This window comes from Peromyscus leucopus, chromosome 1, assembly GCF_004664715.2.
Source record: "Peromyscus leucopus breed LL Stock chromosome 1, UCI_PerLeu_2.1, whole genome shotgun sequence".
Lineage (NCBI taxonomy): Eukaryota > Metazoa > Chordata > Mammalia > Rodentia > Cricetidae > Peromyscus > Peromyscus leucopus.
This window is the reverse complement of record NC_051063.1, coordinates 167,528,999-167,551,025: the sequence shown is the minus strand read 5'-3', so window position 1 is coordinate 167,551,025 and position 22,027 is coordinate 167,528,999. Positions and strand designations below refer to the sequence as shown.

General features: G+C 50.8%; 3 protein-coding genes across 4 annotated transcripts; 2 read left to right on the top strand and 1 right to left on the bottom strand.

Moving 5' to 3' along the window:
• Positions 1 to 231: 231 nt before the first annotated feature.
• Positions 232 to 1,586, top strand: Eid2 (EP300 interacting inhibitor of differentiation 2). Its single transcript, XM_028859173.2, has one exon. It carries the CDS (start codon positions 375 to 377, stop codon positions 1,080 to 1,082), a length of 708 nt encoding a protein of 235 aa, XP_028715006.1. The 5' UTR covers positions 232 to 374; the 3' UTR covers positions 1,083 to 1,586.
• A 6,357-nt stretch (positions 1,587 to 7,943) lies between these two features.
• Positions 7,944 to 10,030, top strand: Eid2b (EP300 interacting inhibitor of differentiation 2B). The gene has a single exon (XM_028859180.2). It carries the CDS (start codon positions 8,168 to 8,170, stop codon positions 8,621 to 8,623), a length of 456 nt encoding a protein of 151 aa, XP_028715013.1. The 5' UTR covers positions 7,944 to 8,167; the 3' UTR covers positions 8,624 to 10,030.
• Positions 10,031 to 12,514: 2,484 nt separating this feature from the next.
• Positions 12,515 to 20,173, bottom strand: Selenov (selenoprotein V). 2 transcript variants are annotated; one of them, XM_037200914.1, is made up of 6 exons: positions 18,391 to 20,173; positions 16,723 to 16,747; positions 16,562 to 16,615; positions 16,383 to 16,457; positions 16,143 to 16,286; positions 12,515 to 12,625 (listed from the first exon to the last, which is right to left on the bottom strand). In XM_037200914.1, exons 1-5 carry the CDS (start codon positions 19,644 to 19,646, stop codon positions 16,209 to 16,211), a joined length of 1,488 nt encoding a protein of 495 aa, XP_037056809.1. In that variant the 5' UTR covers positions 19,647 to 20,173; the 3' UTR covers positions 12,515 to 12,625; positions 16,143 to 16,208. The 2 variants fall into 2 exon arrangements, with proteins under 2 accessions (XP_037056809.1, XP_037056805.1); XM_037200910.1 differs by having other exon boundaries at positions 16,147 to 16,286.
• Between the last annotated feature and the right edge of the window lie 1,854 nt (positions 20,174 to 22,027).

Sequence of the window (22,027 nt, the reverse complement as noted above, 5' to 3'; positions counted from 1 at the left end):
CAGGCAAAACACTCATACACATAAAATAAATACAAATAAACAAATTTTTAAAGACTAATTTAAAAACTAAAATTGAAATTAGAAACTGGTTGGTAGGAACGTAAGACAGCCCCACCCTCCAACCGAAAGGGTGCAACGGCTCTTCTGACCGCTAGGTGGCAATCTCAAGGCTCTCCCCAAAGCGCCCGGGGGAGACGCATGCGCACTGCTCCTCGGCTTCGCCGTTGGAGCTACGCCTGCGCAGGTGGCGGTGCACGCGCCGTTTGCCCGTGCGCACTGCGCTCGGGTCCGCGCCCTGGCGTGCACGCCCCGCGCCTGGCCGTCCCGTTATTCCCGGGTCTCCGCGAGCAGCCGTGCTGACCCTGCGGTCCGACATGTCCCAGCTGCCCGCAGTCAGCAGCGCCCCGCAGACGGGCGCGGTGAGCGGCGACCGCGGGCTCCCGCAGGCCGAGGTAGGCGGCGGGCGGCGTGCGCTCCCGGGCCCGGCGCGACCTGAGGAGATCCGGGGAGGCCCGATGGCCGCGGCCCGGGAAGGCCCCGCAGCCCCGGGGGCGGCGGCCAGGGGAGGCCGGGTGGCTGCAGCCCGAGAAGGCCGGGTGGCGGAGGCCCGGGGAGGCCCCGCGGCGGCGGCCCGTGGTGGCGCGGCGGCCCGCGAAGGCCCGCTGGCGGCGGCGTCCCGGGAAGCCCGGATGGCGGAGGTGGCCCGGCTGCTGGGCGAGCCGCTGGAGGAGGAGGCGCCCGAGGGCAGGCCCCGGTCCAGGGCGGGCGGCCTGGCGGCGATGCCCTACCTGCGCCTCCGCCACCCGCTCAGCGTCTTGGGCATCAATTACCAGCAGTTCCTGCGCCACTACCTGGAGAACTATCCGATCGCCCCGGGCAGGATCCAGGAGCTGGAGGAGCGCCGGAGGCGCTTCGTGGAGGCCTGCAGAGCCAGGGAGGCCGCCTTCGACATCGAGTACCTACGCAACCCTCAGAGGGTGGATTTTGACATTTTAACGTTTACCATAGCCCTGACTGCGTCGGAAGTGATCAATCCTCTCATAGAAGAACTGGGCTGCGATAAGTTCATCCACCGGGAGTAAGGAGTCAGGCGAGGGTGGACACGGCACCAAGACCTCGGCAGCCAAGTCAAACCCCATCCTGCAACTTGGTTTTCGAAAGTCAAAAGATCTCGAGAATAAGGCAGTGCATCGTTGGAAGAGGAAAAACGTCAGAAAATTGGGAGGGGGGAAATGTCCAAAACATCGTTAGACTCCTGTAACGTTTCTTGAGTTTATGATTGATTGGGATTTCTTGTGTCCACGTGGCTTCGTTAATCGCAAAGGATGGTTTTGTAAAATTTTGAGACTTAAAATTGCCAGTAGTAGAGCCCACGATGAAGAAGGATCAGCGTGGAGAGTTAAAACTGGTTTTAGGACGAAGTTTGTGTCAAGCACTTAACTTTTGCAGAACACGCCTTCTCTTCATGTCAGAGTCAACGAGAGTGTAGCGTGTAAGACTGACTGTGTTTCTGAGACGTTGAGAATGGCAAGCAACATAAATATTGTATATAGTATGTGATAAATGGTGTTTCCAAACATACCAAATTTCTGAGATTTTGTTTTCCATATTCCAAAGGTTTTTCATTTTTGTTTCTCTTTTTTAGTAAGTCATCTCTTCATAAGCCCCGAGAAAATGAAGGACTGACCTCTCTGTTCTTCTCTACTTGTCCCTGTACCTGGTACAGCCTCTAAAGTCAGTCTCCTTCCTAATTTCATTTCGTATACACTTTATTTATTTATTTATTTATTTTATTTCTTCACAAAGTGAACATACTTTGGTTTTAATATTGTGATTTCACTAAGAAAATATCTTGAAGAACCTTCCCGACCAGTATCTTTATTCCTTAGAGCTATACTTTTTGCATTCTGTGGTTATGCTGTAATGACCCAGAAATATTCTGATGGACGGTTGGGCTGTCCCATCGCTTTCTCCTGGCAGTATAAAAGCCTCCTCTAGGAGATTGTCTCCTGTGCGTATCCCGGACTGTGCTTTGGTTCTGAACACATTCTTCATGTTTACCATCTCAAGTTGGAATGCATCTTACACTTGATGGTGTTATATACCACTTGTTTTTTTTTTCACGTTTCCATAAAATTGATGATGCATCTGATTAGCTCCTTAGGCTTTTTGTCCTTGGTAGTATCTGTAGTCTGATTTCTAGAAGTGACATTCCTGGACCAAAAGTTTGCCTTGGTAACTTTACAGATATGGCTGATTGGCCTCTTTACACTCCCACCAGTGACTGGTAAATGGGTATTTTCCGATTTCGTAGCCAATATGCTCAACCGTCAGATGTATAGTGCTTACCAGCCTGGTGGTAGAAAAAAGGTGTATCAGTTTTAAGGTTTTTAATATAAGTAATCTTTTCATTTAAGAATGAAAAGGGACTTGAAAATTTTTCAGTAATAGCACACTTGCCTAGACTAGCCTAGTGAGAGCACACTAGCCCCAATGAAGGTTTGTGGGTGTGGCTCAGTGGTAGAGCACTTCCCTAGACTCCTCCAGTGAGAGACTGGGGTGTGGCTCAGTGGTAGAGTCCCTGCCTAGAATCCCCCAGTGAGGGGCTGGAGATGTGGCTCAGTGGTAGAGCCCCTGCCTAGAATCCCCCAGTGGAGGGGTTGGGGATGTGGCTCAGTGGTAGAGCCCTTGCCTAGAATCCCCCAGTGGAGGGGTTGGGGATGTGGCTCAGTGGTACAGCTTCTGCCTAGAATCCCCCAGTGAGGGGCTGGGGGTGTGGCTCAGTGGTAGAGCCCCTGCCCAGAATCCCCCAGTGAGGGGCTGGGGGTGTGGCTCAGTGGTAGAGCCCCTGCCCAGAATCCCCCAGTGAGGGGCTGGGATGTGGCTCAGTGGTAGAGCCCCTGCCCAGAATCCCCCAGTGAGGGGCTGGGGTGTGGCTCAGTGGTAGAGCACCTGCCTAGAATCCCCCAGTGAGGGGCTGGGGTGTGGCTCAGTGGTAGAGCACCTGCCTAGAATCCCCCAGTGGAGGGGTTGGGGGTGTGGCTCAGTGGTAGAGCAACTACCTGGCACACATAAGTAAGTCTGGGTCTGGTCCCTAGCACCACAAAAATCTAACTTATTTTCCTCTCTCATGACCATCTACATTCTCTTTTGTTTTTGTTTTGTTGGTTTTCGAGACAGGGTTTCTCTGTGTAGCACTAACTGTCCTGGTACTCATTGTAGCCCGGCTGGCCTCGAACTCTGAGATCTGCCTGCCTCTGCCTCATGAGTGCTGGGATTAAAGGTGTGCACCACCACCACCACCACCACCACCACCACCACCACCACCCCCACACTGGCTGCCCACTTTCTATACCCATTTCTCCCCTCAATAACTTCTTGAATGACTGTAGTTGCTGACTACGTATTACTGGCATTAGGTATGACAATTTCTGATAATTACAAATATATCTTTCCGATTATTTGGCTGGCTTTACTGAAAGATTTTATTTTTATCCTTGGTGTGGGTTTAGGGGATCAAACTCAGGTCACCAAGCTTGTGTGGTACCCACAGGGTCAACACACCTGCCTGGATTGTTTATCCTGTTTCCCCTAAATTGTGCAAGATTTTTGATCCCAGAGTTCCTTGGTGCATGTGAGAGATGTCGGGTTTTTTTATCTTGGACCATTTGGGATTTATTCAGAGGAGTAATAGTGGGAGGTAAAGACCCACTTTTCACATGGCAAACGAGCTTTTCTAGGGAGCTCTGCATTTTCTGATGCCGAGCCCACTCCTGCTTTCTCATAGAGGTTCTGGTTATTTTTGCACATGTTTACTTTGAGGAGGGGCATTGAACAGGGTTTCTCTGGCTGTCCTGGAATTCTCTCTGTAGCCCAGGCTGGCCTCGAATTCAGAGATCCTCCTGCCTCTGCTCCCAAGTGCTGAGATTAAAGGTGTGCCCATCACATCCAGCATTGTTACTATTATACATTACTATTATTACTACTGTATTACTATTACATATTACTGTTATTTCAAATATATTAGTATCATATTACATATAACCCAGGGATAATTGCTATCTTTAAGATGCTGAGTCTTTTACTTTAAAATTTTTATTAATCTTTAATATGTTTTGAGCTGTTACCTGCATTTGTGTGTGTGCAGTGCCTCAGAAGGCCAGAAGAGGACACTGGATTCTTTGGAAGTAGAATTATAGAGGGTTATCAGCCACCATGTGGGTGTTAGAAACCAAACCCAGGTCCTCTGCAAGAGCAACCAGTGCTCTCAACCTCTGAGCCATCTCTCCAGCCACTGAATCTTTCTTTTGAGATGTGTTTTGTCATGTTTGGTTTAAGACAGTCTCACTTTTAACTCATGCTGGCCTGAAATGTAAAGCCTTACATGTCTAAGTCTTCCAAATGCTGGGGTTACAGGTATGAACAACCTCACCTGGTAAGGTAGGAACTCTTGTAACCAGATGGTGGTGACACAGTCCTTGAATCCCAGCAGAGGCAGGTGGATCTCTGACCTGGGCTAGAGTGAGTTCAGGACAGCCAGGGCTACACAGAAAAATCTTGTCTAAAAAAAAACCATAAATAAATAAAAAGATACTGAACTCTTCCTATCCAAATAAGCTGTTTTCACACTTTCTCTTTTCTTTTTTCTTTTTAATTTCTTTTTTGTTTTTTTGAGACAGTGTAGCCCCTGGCTGTCCCTGAGCTCAGTAAGTAGACCAGGCTGGCCTCCAACTCAGAGATTCTGCCTCTGCCTCTGGAGTGCCGGGATTAAAGGTGTGCGCTACCACACCCAGCTGTTTTCATAGTTTTTAAAGACTTCTAAACCAAGTGGTGGTGGCTCATACCCCTAATCCCAGAACCTGGGAGGGTGAGTCAGAAGGATCACAAGAGGTTTGAAGGCAGCTTAGGCTGAATATCCTGGCTCAAAAAAATTAGGGCTGGGAGTCAGTCAGCACAGCCTGTAAGATGCTTGTTTCATGAGAACGATGACCCAGGTTTGTCCCCAACACCCACATGAGGTGACGCCTGCTTGTAGTCCCAGCACTGGTGATGGAGAGAGGGTCCCTGAGGTTTGCTGATGAGCCTGCAGCCCTGGGTCCCAGTGAGAGGCTGTCTCTGAAAACAAGGTGGAATTCTGTCACAAAGAACAGTGGAGGTTGACGTCTCGCCTCCACGTGCACACGGCACCTGCGCACACGGTGAGCACAAGGACACACACACATTTTTACAAACTTCTCTGTACCTGAAGTTGAGCATAAATGTTTATTTGGAGAGCACTAATATTGTTAAATGAATTTACCTAAAATTAGTCTTTCACGGGTCTAGAAATTTATTCTTAGCTATTTTATCTTTTGTCTGCATGTATGTCTGTATACTTGAATCCCTGGTGCTCAAGGAGGCCAGAAGAGGACATCCAGTCCCCTGGATCTGGAGTTACAGATGGCTGTGAGCTATGGTGGGTACTGGGAATCGAACCTGGGTCCTATGGAAGAGCAGCCAGTGCTCTTAACCACTGAGGTTATTCCTATTAAGTATTCTGAAAGCCTCTGTAGCTCTTGAAAATGATTAGTTTCTGCTCTTTCTCAGATAGCCTGTCAATGTACTCATTATGTTACTGTGTGTACTTGTTCAAATGATCCTCTATGGTTTTGAGTGTATGTGTCTCGGTGTGTGGTGTACACGCACATGTCCAGTGCACACATGCAGAGGCCAGAGCAGGATGTCAGGTGTCCTCTTTTCACTTGCCCTGAGACAGTCTCACTGAACCTGGAGCTAGGCCGGTGCCCTCCTCCCCTCTCTGCCTCCCACAGTGGTAAGGTTATAGACACGTGGCCATGCTCAGCTTTTTACATGGATGCCCTCACGGTTGCAGTGTGGTGGCCAATCTTGATTGTCAGCTTGATTTCCCTGGAGAGAGGGGCCTCGGCGGAGGAATTACCTCTAGCATACTGGCCTATCGGTAAGTCTATGAGTCATTTTCTTCACTGCTAATTGATGTAGATAGACCCAGCCCACCATGAGCACTGTCATCTCTAGGAAAAGTAGCTGAACAAGCCAGAAGACAAAGGCAGTGAGCAGCACTCCATGGCCTCTGCCTCCAGAGTCCTGCCTTGAGTTCCTGCCCTGACTCCCCTCAGTGATGGACTGTGACCTCAGAGTTATAAACTGAAATAAACCCTTTCTTCCCAAGTTTGTTTTGGTCAGTGTTTTATCACATCAACTAAAACACAGTAAGTGCTCTCACCCCTCAGCCGTGTCTCTGGCCCTCTGACATCCCAGTGGCTCCTTGGCCACTGCATTCTGTATAATGTGGGTGAACATGATTTGTGAAAACTCCTTCCATAGCCATCTATTCATTCTCCCCCTCCGTGTGTGTGTGTGTGTGTGTGTGTGTGTGTGTGTGTGTGTGTGTGTTTGTGTGAATGACAGGGTCTCACTGTGTAGCCATGGCTGGCCTGGAACTCAGAGTTCCTCCTGCCTCAGCCTCTTGAGTGCTGACTGAATCCAGAGCATCGGCACGGAGCTAAGCTTCCAGTGTGTGCACACGCCACAGGATGCAGAGGGTCAGAGGACAGCTTGCAGGAGTTGATTTTCCTTCCGCCATGTGGGTCCCAGGGTCATAACTCAAGACATCATCGCCCTTACCTGCTGAGGCATCTCCCGGCCCCACCCTACTTTTATTTGAGACAGGGTCTTACTAAGTTGCCCAGACTAGCCGGCTTTGAACTTTGTCTTCCTGCCCCGGCACCAAAATGGCCACAGTTACTAGCTTGAGCCAATAGGCTCAGCTGCTACAGTGTTGACAGGTTGGTGGCCAGTGGACTCTGGGTTCATCGAAGGCACAAGAAGGCAGGTACCGTTATTAATGACCACGGTACGGCTGCACTGCAGACATAAACTGGGCCACTCGAAGGTGATGGCGTGCAAACGGCTCTCACATACTTCAGACAGGTTTTCACACAGCTGGGGCTGGCCTAGAACTGGCCATGTAGCCAAGGATGGCTTTGCTCTCAACTTCCTGCCTCGACCTCCCAAATCCGGGGACTGCAGGTCTGCTCCCCCCGAGACAGCTCTCTTGTGTGTCTTTTAGATGACTGATTGGCAGTTGCAACCAAAGGAGAGCTCCAAGACAACAGTGTATTTCCCTCAGGTGACTGAAGTGCCGCTGAATGGTGAAGAAGCCACACGAAGTTCCAAGGGAAATGGCTACAAGACCCGTGAGGGGAGCGGAAAATAAAGGCTTTCCCGAGAAAATATGCCAGCAAGATGGACCCAGGGTAGAGGTGCTTGCTACCAAACCTGACAACCTGAGTGCAATTCCACATGGTAGGACGGAACTGACTCCTGAAAGTCGTATTCTGATCTCCATATTCATGCCATAGCTTGCACATGTGTGCACACACAAAATTAAAACAAATGTGCAGGCCAGAGAAATGGCAGTCGGTAAAGAACTTACCAAGCAACACTAGCAACCTGAGTTCAATACCCGGAACCCACATGAGGATGGAAAGTTGACCTTGACCTCCCCAGACATCCAGTTCCATCTTACACATATGAATAAAACAGGCTGTAGGAAGATGTAGGAAGAGCACTATTTCTTGCGGAGGACCCAGGTTCAATTCCCAGCACCTGTGTGGTGAGTCATAACTACCTTGTAACTCCAGTTCCAGGGGATCAGATGCCCTCTTCTGACCTCCGCGGAACCTAGGCAAACATATGGTGTGCATATACAGATATGTGACAAAATACTCATACACATCTTTTTAAAAATGAGAAATTAGCCAGGCGTGGTGGCGCACACCTTTAATTCTAGCTTTCTGAGACAGAAGCAGGCAGATCTCTGAGCATGTATATGAGTCCCAGGCCAGCCAAGGCTACATAGTGAAACACTGTCTCAAACAAAACAAAATAATAATAATAGTAATAGTAATAATAATAATAAAGTGTGACGGAACCCCTTAGTTCAGAGCTGGAGGCGGCCACGGTGGTAATGGCACACGGCACCGCTAGAGGGCAATAGACGTCCGCGCACGGTGCTTGCGCATGCACTCCGTTTTCCAGCGCGCCGAGGCCCGCGCATGCGCACAGCTTCCCTGCCGATGGAGCCGGTGCCCAGCGCTCCTAAGCTCAGCGCTCTCTGGTGACCTAAGGGACTCAACTGTCGGCGATGTCCGAGCTGCCGGGAGAGAGCAGGGTCCCCAACCTGAGCCCCATGAATGGCATCGGCGACGTCCTGCAGGGGGGAGTGGGCGGAGGCAGTTGGATCCCCGAGGCCCAGGAAGGCCCGCTGGCCGGAGCCGCCCGGCCCATGGTGCGAGCCCCGGGCCCGTTTCCCAGGCGACTCCCGGGCATGGCGGGCCTGATGGCCATGCCGCACGTCCACCCGCCGCTCCGCCTTCTAGAGCTGCACGAGCAGCGGATGTTCCAACACTACCTGCACACCAACCCCCTGATCCCCACCAGGCTGCTCCGCGACATCGAGGAGCGCCGCCGGCTGTTCGTGGAGGGCTGCAAGGCCAGGGAGGCGGCCTTCGACGCCAACCCCCCGCAGATGGACTCGGACGCCCGCGCCTTCACGCTGGCGCTCACCGCCTCCGACGCCCGCGGCCCCACCGCCGACTGAGTGGTGGCCGGCGCCTGTAACCCCAGCCCTCAGGAGGGAGGAGGCTGGAGGATCGGAATTCAAGGTCATCCTCGGCTATGTAGCGAGTTGGAGGCCAGCCAGGGCAACAAGAGACTCTGTCTTTAAAAAATAAAAATAAAGATTGGTGGCCAGGAAGTCAGGTGACTCTTAGGATCAAAGGCAAAGGCAGAAGTCTGGGCAGATGTCATGAGGTGGGAAATCCAAGCAGAGTACAGCCATGGGCAGGGTGCAATGAAGCAGGACCAGAATGAGGTCGACACTCGAGGCTTGAAGCTGGCTGGCAAAGAGGACCCTTCTGATCTTTTTTCCCTCCCTGCATTTGTGGAAATTCAAGGTTGCTTCACCACTGTAAAGGACGATGGTTTTGCAAAGATGAAGTCTGAGAATTACCAATGGGGAAAAAATAGAAATCGACCGAGATACAGGGAGAAACCGGGGAGACGGGTTCTTAGATACAGTTGGTCCTGGGTTTTCCTGGCATCAGAAGGCTGTTGAGACAACTTGGACATTTCAGAACTGAGGGGCTATCTCACTGTCAGCTGAGAAGCTCAATGTGCCGTTAATTCTTGTGTTGGATGTTCTGTAGACAAGTTGTAAATATTCAGATAGGGAAAATTATGTATGTGTTTGTGAGATGAATATTTCCCAAGACCATGTGTAATTGTATCCATATCGTAATTGATTTAATATTTAAATGATAGGTGTACAGTCACAAGACTCAAAAGCAGCAAAAGATGCTATGGGAAGTTAAACTTTTCTCTTTGCCAAACTGAAAACTGTCTGAGCAAGCATCCATAGCGATTTCGGTTGGGGTGGGGAGGTTGATTGTTTTCTGTAGGGTTTTCAAAACCGGTTTTTGTTTGTTTGTTTGTTTGTTTTTGTTTTGTTTTGTTTTTTTAAAGCTGAGGATCGAACCCAGGGCCTTGCGCTTGCTAGGTAAGCGCTCTACCACTGAGCTAAATCCCCAACCCCAAAACCGTTTTCTAATGCCTATGAGTTGAACCCAGTCTAGTTCTCCCCCAATCCTGGGTGCTAACAATGGAACCCAGAGCCTTACACATGCTATCCCAGTCCTTTTGAATCAAGATAGGGCTGGCGACATGGCTCAGTGGTTAGAGGTGTTTGCTGCTGAGCCTTATTACTGAATTTGATCCCGGGACCCACGTGGTGGAAGGAGAACCCACTCCTGTTTCTTCTACCATTCATGTGCACACACATGCAACGTTAAAAAAAAAAAAAAATCTTGATAGTAGGTACCTGTATCAACATCTTGGGTTTTTATATTTTCAATAATATTGGAAGTAATTCTATATTGGTTTTTTTATGACTACTATTTAAGGCTGTATCAACATGTGTAATGAACTAGCTGTCTTCTGGACATCTGAATTGTTTGAAAATGGTTTTTTTTTCCTTTTTGCTCTTTTCAAGATGTGTGAGAGAGCCTGCATGAGTCCCTGTGTACTGTGTGGGTGCAAGAGACTGAGGGGCCCCAAAGAAGGTGTGGGGTCCCCAGAACTAGACATACAGGCAACTGGGAGCCCCCATGCATGTGGGTGCTGGGAACTCAACCCACTCCACAGAGTCATCTCTCCAGTCTCTATTTTTTGTTTGTTGGAAACAGGGTCTCTCTATGTAGTTCTGGCTGGCCTAGAACTTCTGTGTGGTAAAGCAGGTTGGCCTTGAACTCACAAAAATCCTCCTGCCTCTGCCTCATGCCTAGCTTTTGTGTGTGTATGGTTTTTTTTGTTTTTTTTTTTTTTTTTTTTTTTTTTTTGAGAAGTGGTTTCACAGAACTGAGGCTAATCATGAACTCCTGATCCTTCTTCCAGATTCTGGGACTAAGGGTGTGTGTCACTGTGCCTAGCGGTTTTTTGCTTTTTGTTTGGTTGGTTGCTTGGTTTGGTTTTTTGAGACAGGGTTTCTCTGTGTAGTTTTGGTGCCTGTCCTGGATCTCGCTCTGTAGCCCAGGCTGGTCTCGAACTCACAGAGATCCGGCTGGCTCTGCCACTCGAGTGCTGGGATTAAAGACGTGCGCCACCGCAGCCCGGCATGCGTTGTTTCTGTAATGTTCTGTGCATGTGTGTGCTTGCTCTTTTCTTAGAGAAAACTTCTGAATGAATGGAAGCAGTTAAAGGGCAAAAGTGGTGGTGTTTTCATAGGTGTTCCCGGCCCTCTCTGGGCCTCTGTGTACTTCCATCCGCCCAGGAACTCTTTCTCTATACCCAGCCCAGTCCTTCAGACTCGGCATTAGGAAAAACTAACATGGAAAATGCACTTGGCCCTGCCACTCAATGTTTGCATCTCTCCCCTAACTGCAGGTGGCGGAGGGCTGTTTTCAATGCGGGAGGGCCATTTGGTTTCATTTTTCGATGACCCACCGGTCCATAGCCTTTATTCACCAAATCTACATAAAAGTCACCGAAGAGTTAGTCCTAGATGGGTGTGATGGCTTGGGAGGTTGAGATGCGAAGGTCCAGCTGTGGGGGCACACACATTCAGGACACAGCAGCAAGCAGATCCCTGTGAGTTCCAGGACAGCCAGGGCTACATAGTGAGATCCTCAAACAATAAAAAGGTCTAAGCTGAGACCAGCCTGGGCAATTTGTCTGGCAAGATTGCTCAGTGGGTAAAGAGCTTACCAGGAAGCCTGGTGATGCCTGGAACCATATGAAGCTGAAAGGACAGACCCCTCCAAAGGTGTCCTCTGACCTACACATGGGCCATTCCCACACAAATCTTTACAAGTTACCCTTTCAGCACAAGATGGATGCTTTCTTGGTGTCGGCTGCATTGATCCTTCTGCCCGGCAGCCAAGTGTTTATGGCTGCACATGCTCAACCTTTCTTCCTTTATCGTTTCCAGACTGACCCATAATCACCTCGCCATATGTGGCCAAGTATAGCTGGCACCTGTAATCCCGGTACTCGAGGCTGGGACAGGATGGCTGAATTTAAGGCTACCCTGGCCACATTGTGAGATTGTCAAACACCAACCAAACACACACCACTCGGAACGATGAACGCAGACTGGCGCAGGTCTGCGTCACTCTCCTATCACCTGGGACGTCTCTGACTCTCGGACTAGCCTTCCCCTGTCTCTTCCTTTTCTCTTCGGTTTCCAAGACAGGGCCTCTCTGTGTAACAGCCCTGGCTGTCCTGGAACTCTCTCTGTAGACCAAGCTGGCCTCAAACTCACAGATCCGCCTGCCTCTGCCTCCCGAGTGCTGGGATTAAAGGCGTGCGCCACCACCGCCCGGCCAATTCAACGCTTAACTATGCAATGGAAAGTTTTCCAAACGTGTCTTAAATTAGGCTGTTGGAAATGAAGCCACAACAAAAGTAACCAACTGGCTTTGCCAGCATGAGGAGTCAAGGCTGGACCACCAGGAACAACTGGTCTAGCATTATACACCAAGGATAGTGCAGATTAGTCAGATTCCCATCACTGTCATGAAATACTTAAGACAATCAGCTCACAAGGGGGAAAGGTTAATTCTGGCTCACAGTTTCAAAGGCCTCAGTCCATAGCATGGCCCTTTGCCTTGACCCTGTGGTGACATGGTGCATCGTAGCTCACCTCGTGGTAAGAGAGGAAAGGTCTGGGGTCCTGATTCCCCCAATATCCCCTTCTGGAACACCCATCCAATGACCTAGCTTCCACCCACTAGGCCTCATCTCCCAATGTCTCCACCACCTCCCCAAAGCAGCCCAGCCTGGGTCCAAGCCTTTAGCATGTGAGTCTTTAAGGATAGAGTGATTTCCTCCCACACTCGGCTGTGGACCAGATGCTGAGAGCACGTAGCGGGTGGCTGCCGCAGACCTCAGGTGTGAGCGTGGTGACAGCGGACCCTGCCAGAGGCCAACACAGGGAAACAGGTTACACTTTCTTTACTTTCCCCAACCCCACCGGAGCCCCAGCCACCATCAGAAAAGGGCCTGGTTTGGCAGTATTTCAGCTCTTCTCTTCATTCTGCTGAGGTTCCTGAGGCAGGGAGAGAAACAAAACATGAACAGTTCCCCATGCGGATATTAGTGATTCTGTAGAGCTTAGTGTTCTAAGGCAGTCCGTGTGTGTGTGTGTGTGTGTGTGTGTGTGTGTGTGTACATATTCCATACATAGCATATATATGTATATAGCCAAGGATGAACTCAAGTCCCTGAACCTCCTGCCTCCACCTCCCAAGCACTGGAATCACAAGCATGCACTACCAGTGTGCTATATCCTAAGCCCTTTTGTGGTTGGCGTGTGTGGTACATATGTAGTTGTATGGATGGATGGATGTGTTGTGTGCCTGTGCACATACATGTAGAGACCAGAGGCAAATGTCAAATATCTTTTATCTCGCTCCACCTTATTTTTGTTAAGATTTACTTCTTTTTGTTTTATACATATGAGTGAGTGTTCGCTGGCACGTGTGTCTGTGTACCCTGTGCATGTCAGGTTCCCTGGAACTGGAGTTACAGATGTTGTGAGCCGTCATGTGGGGAACAAACTGGATCCTTTGCAAGATAACACAGTGCTCTTAGCCCCTGAGCCATCTCCCAGCCCCACCTCTTACTTTTGACACAGGATCCCAAGCTCATGGTTTCAGCTTGAATGGCTGGGGAGTGAGATCCTGGGATCCACAATGTCTCTGCCCCAAAGACCGGCGCTACAGAAACACGCGGCCATGGCCAGCTTGATACCTGAGTGCTGGGGAGCTGAACTCAGACCCCTTGCTTTCCCAGGCAGTGCTCTTACTCACTAAGCCAACTCCTTAGTCCTTCCCCTTTATGGTTTCTTGAGAAATGCTCTATGGAACTCTCTTGGAGCCCATGTTGGCCTCAAACTCCTAGTGACCCTCCTTCTGCCTCAGTTTACCCACTGCTGGGATTACAAACTTGAGCCACCATGCCCAGCTGTAAAAAAAAAACAAAACCTTGAGACCCTTGACTGGATATTAGATGGTAGAAAGTGTTGTAGAATGTTGTTTTAACTGGGCAAAGATGTGTTACATTTGTTTATGCTGCAGAATATTATTACTTTAGCTGTGTGAAGGTGTGTTACTTCTGTGCTTTGTTTATTTGTAGTATGTGTTTAACTATGTAGAGATGTTGCATTTGTTTCACCTTGCCTGCCTAAGGCACCTGATTGGTCTAACAAAAAGTTGAACAGCCAATAGCTAGGCAGAGAAAGGATGGGCAGGGCTGGGGGGCAGAAAGAACAAATAGGCTCAGGAGAGGAACAAGAAAAGGAAGAGGAAAGAACGAGAGAGCCCCAGGGCCAGAGGCCCGGCAGCCACCAACCAGCAGACACCAGAAGCAGTGGAAGGAAGATATACAGAAGTAAGAAAGGGAATAACCCCGAGGCAAAGATAGATCAAGAAAAACTTAATTTAAGTTAAAAGAGCTAGCCAGAAAGGAGCCTAAGTGAGGCCGAACATTCAAAACTAATAATAAGTCTCTTTGTCATGATTTGGGAGCCAGTTGGTGGCCCAAAAAAAAAAAAGCCTGGTACAATTCAATCTTTTTTCAGGTGTCATAACGGCCTCATATTCCCATTTTTAAAACTTGTCTTTTAGAGCCAGGTGGCAGCCCACACCTGTAGTCCCAGCATGTAGGAGGCTAGAGCAAGATAATCCTGAGTTTTAGGCCAACCTGAAGTACTTATTAGCTCCCAGAGTTTAGAGACAAAAACTTTGAATATCAGGCTCAGAAGTAGAGTGCTTTCTTAGGATGCACCAGAGAAGCACCTGCCTGGAATCCCCCAGTGAGGGGCTGGGGTGTGGCTCAGTGGTAGAGCCCCTGCCTAGAATCCCCCAGTGAGGGGCTGGGGTGTGGCTCAGTGGTAGAGCCCCTGCCTGGAATCCCCCAGTGAGGGGCTGGGGTGTGGCTCAGTGGTAGAGCCCTGCCTGGAATCCCCCAGTGAGGGGCTGGGGTGTGGCTCAGTGGTAGAGCCCCTGCCTAGAATCCCCCAGTGAGGGGCTGGGGTGTGGCTCAGTGGTAGAGCCCCTGCCTAGAATGCCCCAGTGAGGGGCTGGGGTGTGGCTCAGTGGTAGAGCCCCTGCCTAGAGTCCCCCAGTGAGGGGCTAGGGGTGTGGCTTAGTGGCAGAGCAACTGCTTATGAAGCCAAATTCCTGGAGTCCATCCCTTGCAAATCCAAGAAGAAAATCCAAGCATAAAGGGTATGTAAATTATTGCAGACATCTTTTAATATCTTAGAATAATGCTACTAATAGAATTAGAAGCTCTGGATTGATTTTGTGCTCTGTATCTACAATCCAACACAGATTAACCTAACCCTAACCTAATACTCTAGCCCCATGCTGCTGTTGAGCAGTTGACATGTGGCTGGGTAACTAAAAACTGGATTTCTAATGCTTTAGCTTTGGTTACATCTTGTTGTTTGAGACAGGGCGTCTCTGTCTGTGCAGTCCATGACGGCCTCAATCCTCCTGCCTCAGCCTCCTGAGTGCTGTGGCTATCACAGCCATCATAAATTTTAAAAGCGAGTGCACCGCTCTACAATCAGAAGATAAGACAACATTCTTAAGCTCTTCTGATAACCACAGGGCCCTAGTGACAGCCCTGTCTTACCCATCACTCTAGGAGTCCTCTCCTGGAACTATCTCAATGATCCCATTGACAAGCCAGGCTTAGTGTTGCTGACCTGTCATCCAAACTAATGGAAAACCGCGGCCGGAGGATTGCAAACCCAAGGTTAGCCTGGGTCATTTTGGGAGGAACCTATCTCAAAATAAGAAAGGAAGAAAGGCTATGGCCGCAGCTCCGTGGCGCAGTCCTCGCCTCACAGGGGTGAGGCCCAGGTCCGACCTCAGCACTGCAGGGAGACTGCAGGGATGAGGCCGGGGTGTGTGTGTGTGTGTGTGTGTGTGTGTGTGTGTGTGTGTGTGTGCTTCAGTTGGCAGAATGCTTGCCTAGCACGCACAGACTCTGGCTTCACTCCCCAACCTAATAAACTGGGAATGGTGGGCACACCTGTAATCCCCAGCAACCGGGAGGTGGAGGCACGTGGATCAGTAGCTTCATAACATTTGAGGCCATCCTGAGCTAGATGATACCCTGTCTCAAAAAAAAAAAGTATGTGTGAAGAGTTGAAGGGCCGGAAGTGGGGGCTCAGACCTGTAACCCCAACACTTAAGAGGCTGAGGCAAGAGGATGGCTGGGAGTTCAAAGGCAGCCTGAACTACACGATGGCTTCTAGGCCAGCCTGGGCTATACAGTAAGACTGTCTCAAAAGGGGAGGGGGCGGCAATAATGCTCAGTGAGAAAGGTGCTTGTTGCCAAGTCTGAGTGACCTGAGTTCAATCCCCAGAAGCCACACTGTGGATGAAGAGAACTGACTCCCACATACATGCCTTGACATTCATGTGCACCCCAATGTAAAATGAAAATGAAAGCTGTGATGTGCCGTGGTCTAAGGCTGAGGGTCGGCTGAGCTGGCGAAGGCTGCCCGCCCCGCCCCGCCCCGCCCCCGCCGCCATCACGGCCGCCCTCACTTACGTTCACACCGGCTCCTGGCCTTGCGCTCCTCTCCTCACTCATCTCCAGCTCCACTACTGCTGCTACCTTTTCTTGGTCTCCTCATCGATAACACCCATCAGTTTCTTCAGACTGGACTCATCCACAAACCCATCACCTTTCTAGGTACGGAGAAGAAAGAGTCCAGACATGATTCCAACTTCCCGGTACCCCGGCCCTCCCCTCTCGTCCTGTTCAGCCCTCTTGCCCAGAATCACCTTCTTGGAATGAACCAGCTTCCCGTTCACAAACACTTCAAACTCTCCTGATGCTTGGGAAGCCTTTTCCTCCTCCTGGCAAGGCAATGGTGTGGGTGGAGGAGGCTGAGAGCACTCCTCCAAACCCTCAGGGGTCTGGGAACCCTGACCACGCTTCCCCAGGGTACCAGCACACTTACAAACTCCAGAAGGTTTGGAAATTGATGCTCCAGGGTCTTTCTCAGAAGGATGTACTGAGAGGGAAGAGATGGAGTCATGGGGTCACAGGAGAGGAAACAGGGACCCCCTTCCAGTCTTCACATCATAGGCTCCCTTATATTCTGAAGAAGAAACGACTCACCCGAAGGCCATAGCTTCAGAGGCCACTGGAAGCAGAGGGAAGAGGGGGAGAGGGGGAGAGATAAGAGAGACATCACAGAGGCAGTGAGCCTGAGTCAGACACCATCCCTGCCGTGCTTGGAGCACCCCTCACCCATGGTACCACCTCAGGGGAAAAACCACCATCCTCCTCACAGTCCCTGAGTGGCTACAAAACTGTACCCATCCTTTATCCCTTATCCCCACCTGTCCAGCCACAGAACCCTTCTCATTGGTCTCCCAATAGCACACACGCTAAGGCGGGCAGTTCCTCAGGCCTTTGTACTGGTAGGAAGCTGCAGAATGCTCTTCCCCAGGATGTGCATGGCTCATCCCTTCCTTCAGGTCTCTTTCTCATTGAGGCCTTCTTGACTCTCCCGGTGGAAACCATGACTCTCCCAGACGCCTTCCTGTGCATCCTAGCGGTGACTTTATTGCCTGCCCTCCACACTAGCATGTCAGAGTCACGAGGGCAGGCGTCTCCGTCCTCCTCACTGCTCTGTGCCTGGTGCACCTGATAAGTTTTTTCTTTTTTTTTTTAAATAGCTGTTGAGTCAGGTGTGGTAGTGCATACTTTAATCTGAGCACTTGGGAGGCGGAGGTGGGAGGATCTCTGGATTCAAAGCCAGCCTGGGCTACATAGAGACCTTGTCTGAGAAGAGGAGGTGGAGGAAGGAGAAAGAAGAAATGGGAAGAGAAGGGAGAGAGCAGGAGGGAGCTAAGCTTGGAAAGAGGAGAAAGAGACGCCATGGGGTGGGAAGGGTGGCCTGGGATAGCCAGAGAAGGAAGAGCCAGCCTGAGACATGGACACAGAGTCCTCCAGAGCAGGCATGGGGAAGACAGCCCTGACCCGGTCCTGTTCAGCCCAGTTCCAGGTCACTGCTTAAGCCAGAGGCAGCACCTGAGAGCTGCATCCAGCCCCCAGCTGTTTCCTAGCTGCCCCGCTATTGCCTGGCCAGCTCAGCAGACCATCTCCAGCACCAGTGGACCAGTCAAGACCCTCGGAGTGGAGCGCAGGGAGGAAGGGGAGTGGATTCCCAGTCCTAGGAATCAACAGATGAATCATATGAATGAGAATGAATGGATGGATCAATGAATGAAAATGGATGGCTGAATGGATCAATGAGAATGCGGTTTAGAGCCAGCAATCATGCAAATGTTGAACGAATGAAGGGGATGAATGAAGCTCACCGCTACTACCAATCATAGGAATGAATGAATGAACGAGTAAGTGTAAATGCATGCATGAAGTCGAGAGGCAGGACTCATGCAGATCAATGAATTATTCTGACTGCCAGGTGGGAAATGTCCATCAATGAATGGTCCTAAGAGAGTGAACGCAGCTCAGAGTCACTCATACAAATGTTTGAAGGAATAGGAGTGAATGGATGAAGCACAAAGCCAGTAAACATGCAAAAGAGAGTGAAAGAATGAGTGAGTTAAGATCAAAGTCAGAAATCACGGGAGTTATGTGGGAGTGATTGAAAGAAGCTGAGAGCCAGGGTGGGGAACTCAACAAAGCTTTCTAACCTCAAAGGGACAGACAAATGGATCTGCCTCCCTGCCTAGGGCGCACCTGGGCCTGCAGACACATGCCCGGAGCCCCAGCACCTGCCAGGTTCAGCTTTCACGGGTGGGGGGAGCCCCTCACCAGTATATCACACGAATCAAAGTTCTGTTGGCCGGTGGGACGTTCTCGCTGGTCGAGGCGACCTCCTTGGTGCAGACGAAGCTGGGTGATGGGGAAAGTGGGGGGAGCTGACCCAGAGCAGGGGCCTCCCTTAGCTGGGTGGCGAAGAACTCCAGTACAGGGATGGCGTCCGGAGGGGGGCCCAGTGCACTGGAGGCCACGGCATTGGAAGCCAAGGAGTCTAACTGAGTGGTGGAGTCCCGGACGGAGGCCAGTGTCTTTGAGGCCGCGGCAGTGAGCACCGGAAGGGGACCCTGGATGGCCTCCGCTAGTCTGTGGGTCGAAGGTTCCTGCTTTTGAGCGAGCATGGGATCCTTTGAGACAGAGCTAGCACGCCTGGAAGAAGAGGGCTGAGCCCCGGGTGAGGCCGAGCTCGGCAAGGACTCCGCCGGAGGGATCGCGGGAAAGACTCGGGCTAGTTTCGGGGGCCGGACTGGTGCTGGGGTCCGCACTAGTGCTGGGGCCCGGACTGGTGCTGGGGTCCGCACTGGTGCTGGGGCCCGGACTGGTGCTGGAGTCCGCACTGGTGCTGGGGCCCGGACTGGTGCTGGAGTCCGCACCGGTGCTGGGGTCCGGGCTGGGGTTGGGGGCGGAGCTGGGGCTGGGGGTGGGGCTGGAGCTGGGGCTGGGGTTGGGGACCGGACTGCAGGAGAGGTCGGGACCTGGGCAGGAGCCCGGACCGGGGTGGAGGTTTGGGCCGGAGTCTGGTTGTGGGCCGGGGTCGAGACCGGGCCCCGGGTGGAAGTTCGGACCGGAGTCGGGTTGTGAGCCGGGACTGTTCTGACGGGGGTCGTGGTTCGGATGGGAGCTGGTGTCGGGGATGGAGTGTTTGGCTGGGCCGGGGAGGGAGCGGGGGTCCGCGCCTGATTACTCATGGTGACCAAGTGAGACCCGGGTACCCCAGACTGAGCGTCCTGTCTTGCCCTGCTCCTTGGGCAGGGATAGAATTCGCTCCCCAGGGTTCTAAAACGGAAGCCACCACAAACAGGCACTGTTACACACGGGGTTCCAGTCAGATTACACCGCGGCTCTAGGCCTAGGAGGCGGTGCTGCCCCCAGATCTGTCCGATAGACCCCGCCCCGGCCCCCTCCCCATCCCCAACACAGGAAGCAGACCCTGCTGGGAGCTTCCCACCCCCACCGCTGACACCCCCGCGCTCAGAGGGCTGCGATAATTTAGTGTTCCCTTTGCGCTGGGGGTTCCCGGCACGCAGCATCTCTGCCTGCCCTGCTTCCTGCCATTGGGAGGAGGCCACACCCCGGATCAGAGAGTGACAGCCTAAAGCCGCCAGAGCAGGCAAGAACACCTTATGATCCCCGAGAGAAGGCACGGGTCTGCAGGATAAGAGAGGACCTCGGAGAATAAGGTACAGCTACCAGATCCGGAGAAAAATAGCGACAACCCACACAAACAGTGTAATTTACACAGAACCAGGAGCCGCCACGGTTCTCACACCAGACCAAACCGTGGGTGCCCGGGTCCTGTGGTTTCACCACTCTGAAAAGGGTCCCCGAAAGCTGTCGAAGGGAGAACCTGTCTCATGCTGTATCCCCAGCTCCTAGAACAAGACCTGGATCAATAAATGCTTGTGGAACCTGAGTTGGTGAGATAAAAAGGGAAAGCTTTTTTTACTCTTTGGGGACCTGCCCCGAGCTCCCAGATAAATACACAGGGACTTATTCTTACCTATGAAGGCCCAGCCTTGGCTTGGCTTGTTTCTAGCCAGCTTTTCTAACTTAAATTATTCCGTTTCTCTTTAACTACATTTTGCCTCTGGGCTTTTTTACCTGTTTATGTATCTTTTTTTCCTTCTTACTCCTTGGCCAGCAGTGTGACTGGGTGGCTGGCCCCTGGCGCCCTCCTCGCCCCTTTTCGCACTCTCCCTCTTCTCTAGAGTTTTCCTCCTATTTATTCTCTGTGCCTGGAAGCCCTGTCTATCCAGCTCCTGCTTTGGGCCGTTCAGCTCTTTACTAGACGAATCAGGTGTTTTAGACAGACATAGTAACACAGTTTCCGAGTTAAACAAATGCAACATAAAAGAATGCAACACAGCCAGGCAGTGGTGGCCCACGCCTTTAATCCCAGCACTCGGGAGGCACAGGCAGGCGGATCTCTGTGAGTTCGAGGCCAGCCTGGGCTACAGAGCGAGATCCAGGACAGGCACCAAAACTGCACAGAGAAACCCTGTCTTGGGGAAGAAAAAAAAAAAAAAAAAAGAATGCAACACATCTTTGCATGTTAAACAAATATTCCACAGCATAAAGGAATGTAACACATCTTCTAATAAATATTCCACAGCAGCTTACACCAGGAAATGGGACAGGTTTGGGAGCTGGTGTAGGCAAAAACCAAAACCGACAAGGATTGGAGCCAGGTACAGTGACCATGCAAGACAGACAGGCTTCACTCTGAAGCCATGAGGATCCAGGACGTTTTAATAGGGGATGTGGCCAGTTGGTAGAGAGTTTTCATAGCATTCACAATGCCCTGGGGTTCAAGCTCTAGTGCTGTGTATGGTGACACTGGACTGTAGTCTCAGCCCTCAGGAGATGGATCAAAAGTTCAAGGTCACTTTCAGGTACATATAAAAAAATTTCAGGATACATATGACCCTGTTGATACCCTAAGAGATGTCAGTCTTCATCCTTGGCTTTTGGGGAGTATTTCTTTCTCTTTTTTTTTTTTTTTTTGATTTATTATTTATTTATTATGTATACAGTATTCCACCTGCATGTGTACCTACAGGCCAGAAGATGGCACCAGATCTCATTACAGGTGGTTGTGAGCCACCTTGTGGTTGCTGGGTGCTCTTAACCACTGAGCCATCTCTCCAGCCCCTTTTGGGGAGTATTTCTAAGCCAGGGAACATAGCTCCTGGTAAGTGGGGGTTGGGGGGGCATGTACCAGAAAGTCTATAATAATAATCTGGATGATGATAGCTTGGACCACACTCTTAGCTCAGCCTTGGAAGGGCGATTAACTATGTCTGCCTGACCAAGATCCCATGGAAACTCTGGGCTCTGGGATGCAGGCATGCTTCCTGGTCTGCAGTATTCCATGTCCATTATCATACCATGCTTCCAGAAGTCACTGCAGTCCGTGGCTCCACCAGCAAGGACACCCAGATGTTTGTGCTAGGAACTTAGCTGGACCCTGGCCCACACCTGTCTTCTAATTGGCTGAGTTTTAAATTTATTTCTTGTTTTGGTTTGCTTTCTGTTGTCTTTGGGAAATAGTCTTGCTATATAGCCTAGGCTGGGCTTACAATCCTCCTACCCACTTTTTTTTTTCTTTTTCCTAAATAGGGTCTCACTATATAACTCTGGTTGGCCTGGAAATTGCTATGACCAGCGAGGCCTTGAAAACACAGAGATCTACTTGCCTCTGCTTTCCAAGTGTTGGGATTAGAGCCTATGACACCACACCAGACTTCCTTGGCTGATTTTAATCCATATGCTTCCCCTGTGCCACAGCATAACCATGAGCCCTCACTTTCGAGGAACCTTTCTATCAAAGGATCAAGCCCAGCCCAGAGTGGTGGTGCGTGTCTGTGATTCCCAGTATGCTAGAAGCAGAAGCCAGGAAGGTGCTGCAGAT

Excerpts from the sequence above, each read along its gene's own strand:
- Eid2 (XM_028859173.2), top strand. The coding sequence starts at position 375 with ATGTCCCAGCTGCCCGCAGTCAGCAGCGCCCCGCAGACGGGCGCGGTG.
- Eid2b (XM_028859180.2), top strand. The coding sequence starts at position 8,168 with ATGTCCGAGCTGCCGGGAGAGAGCAGGGTCCCCAACCTGAGCCCCATG.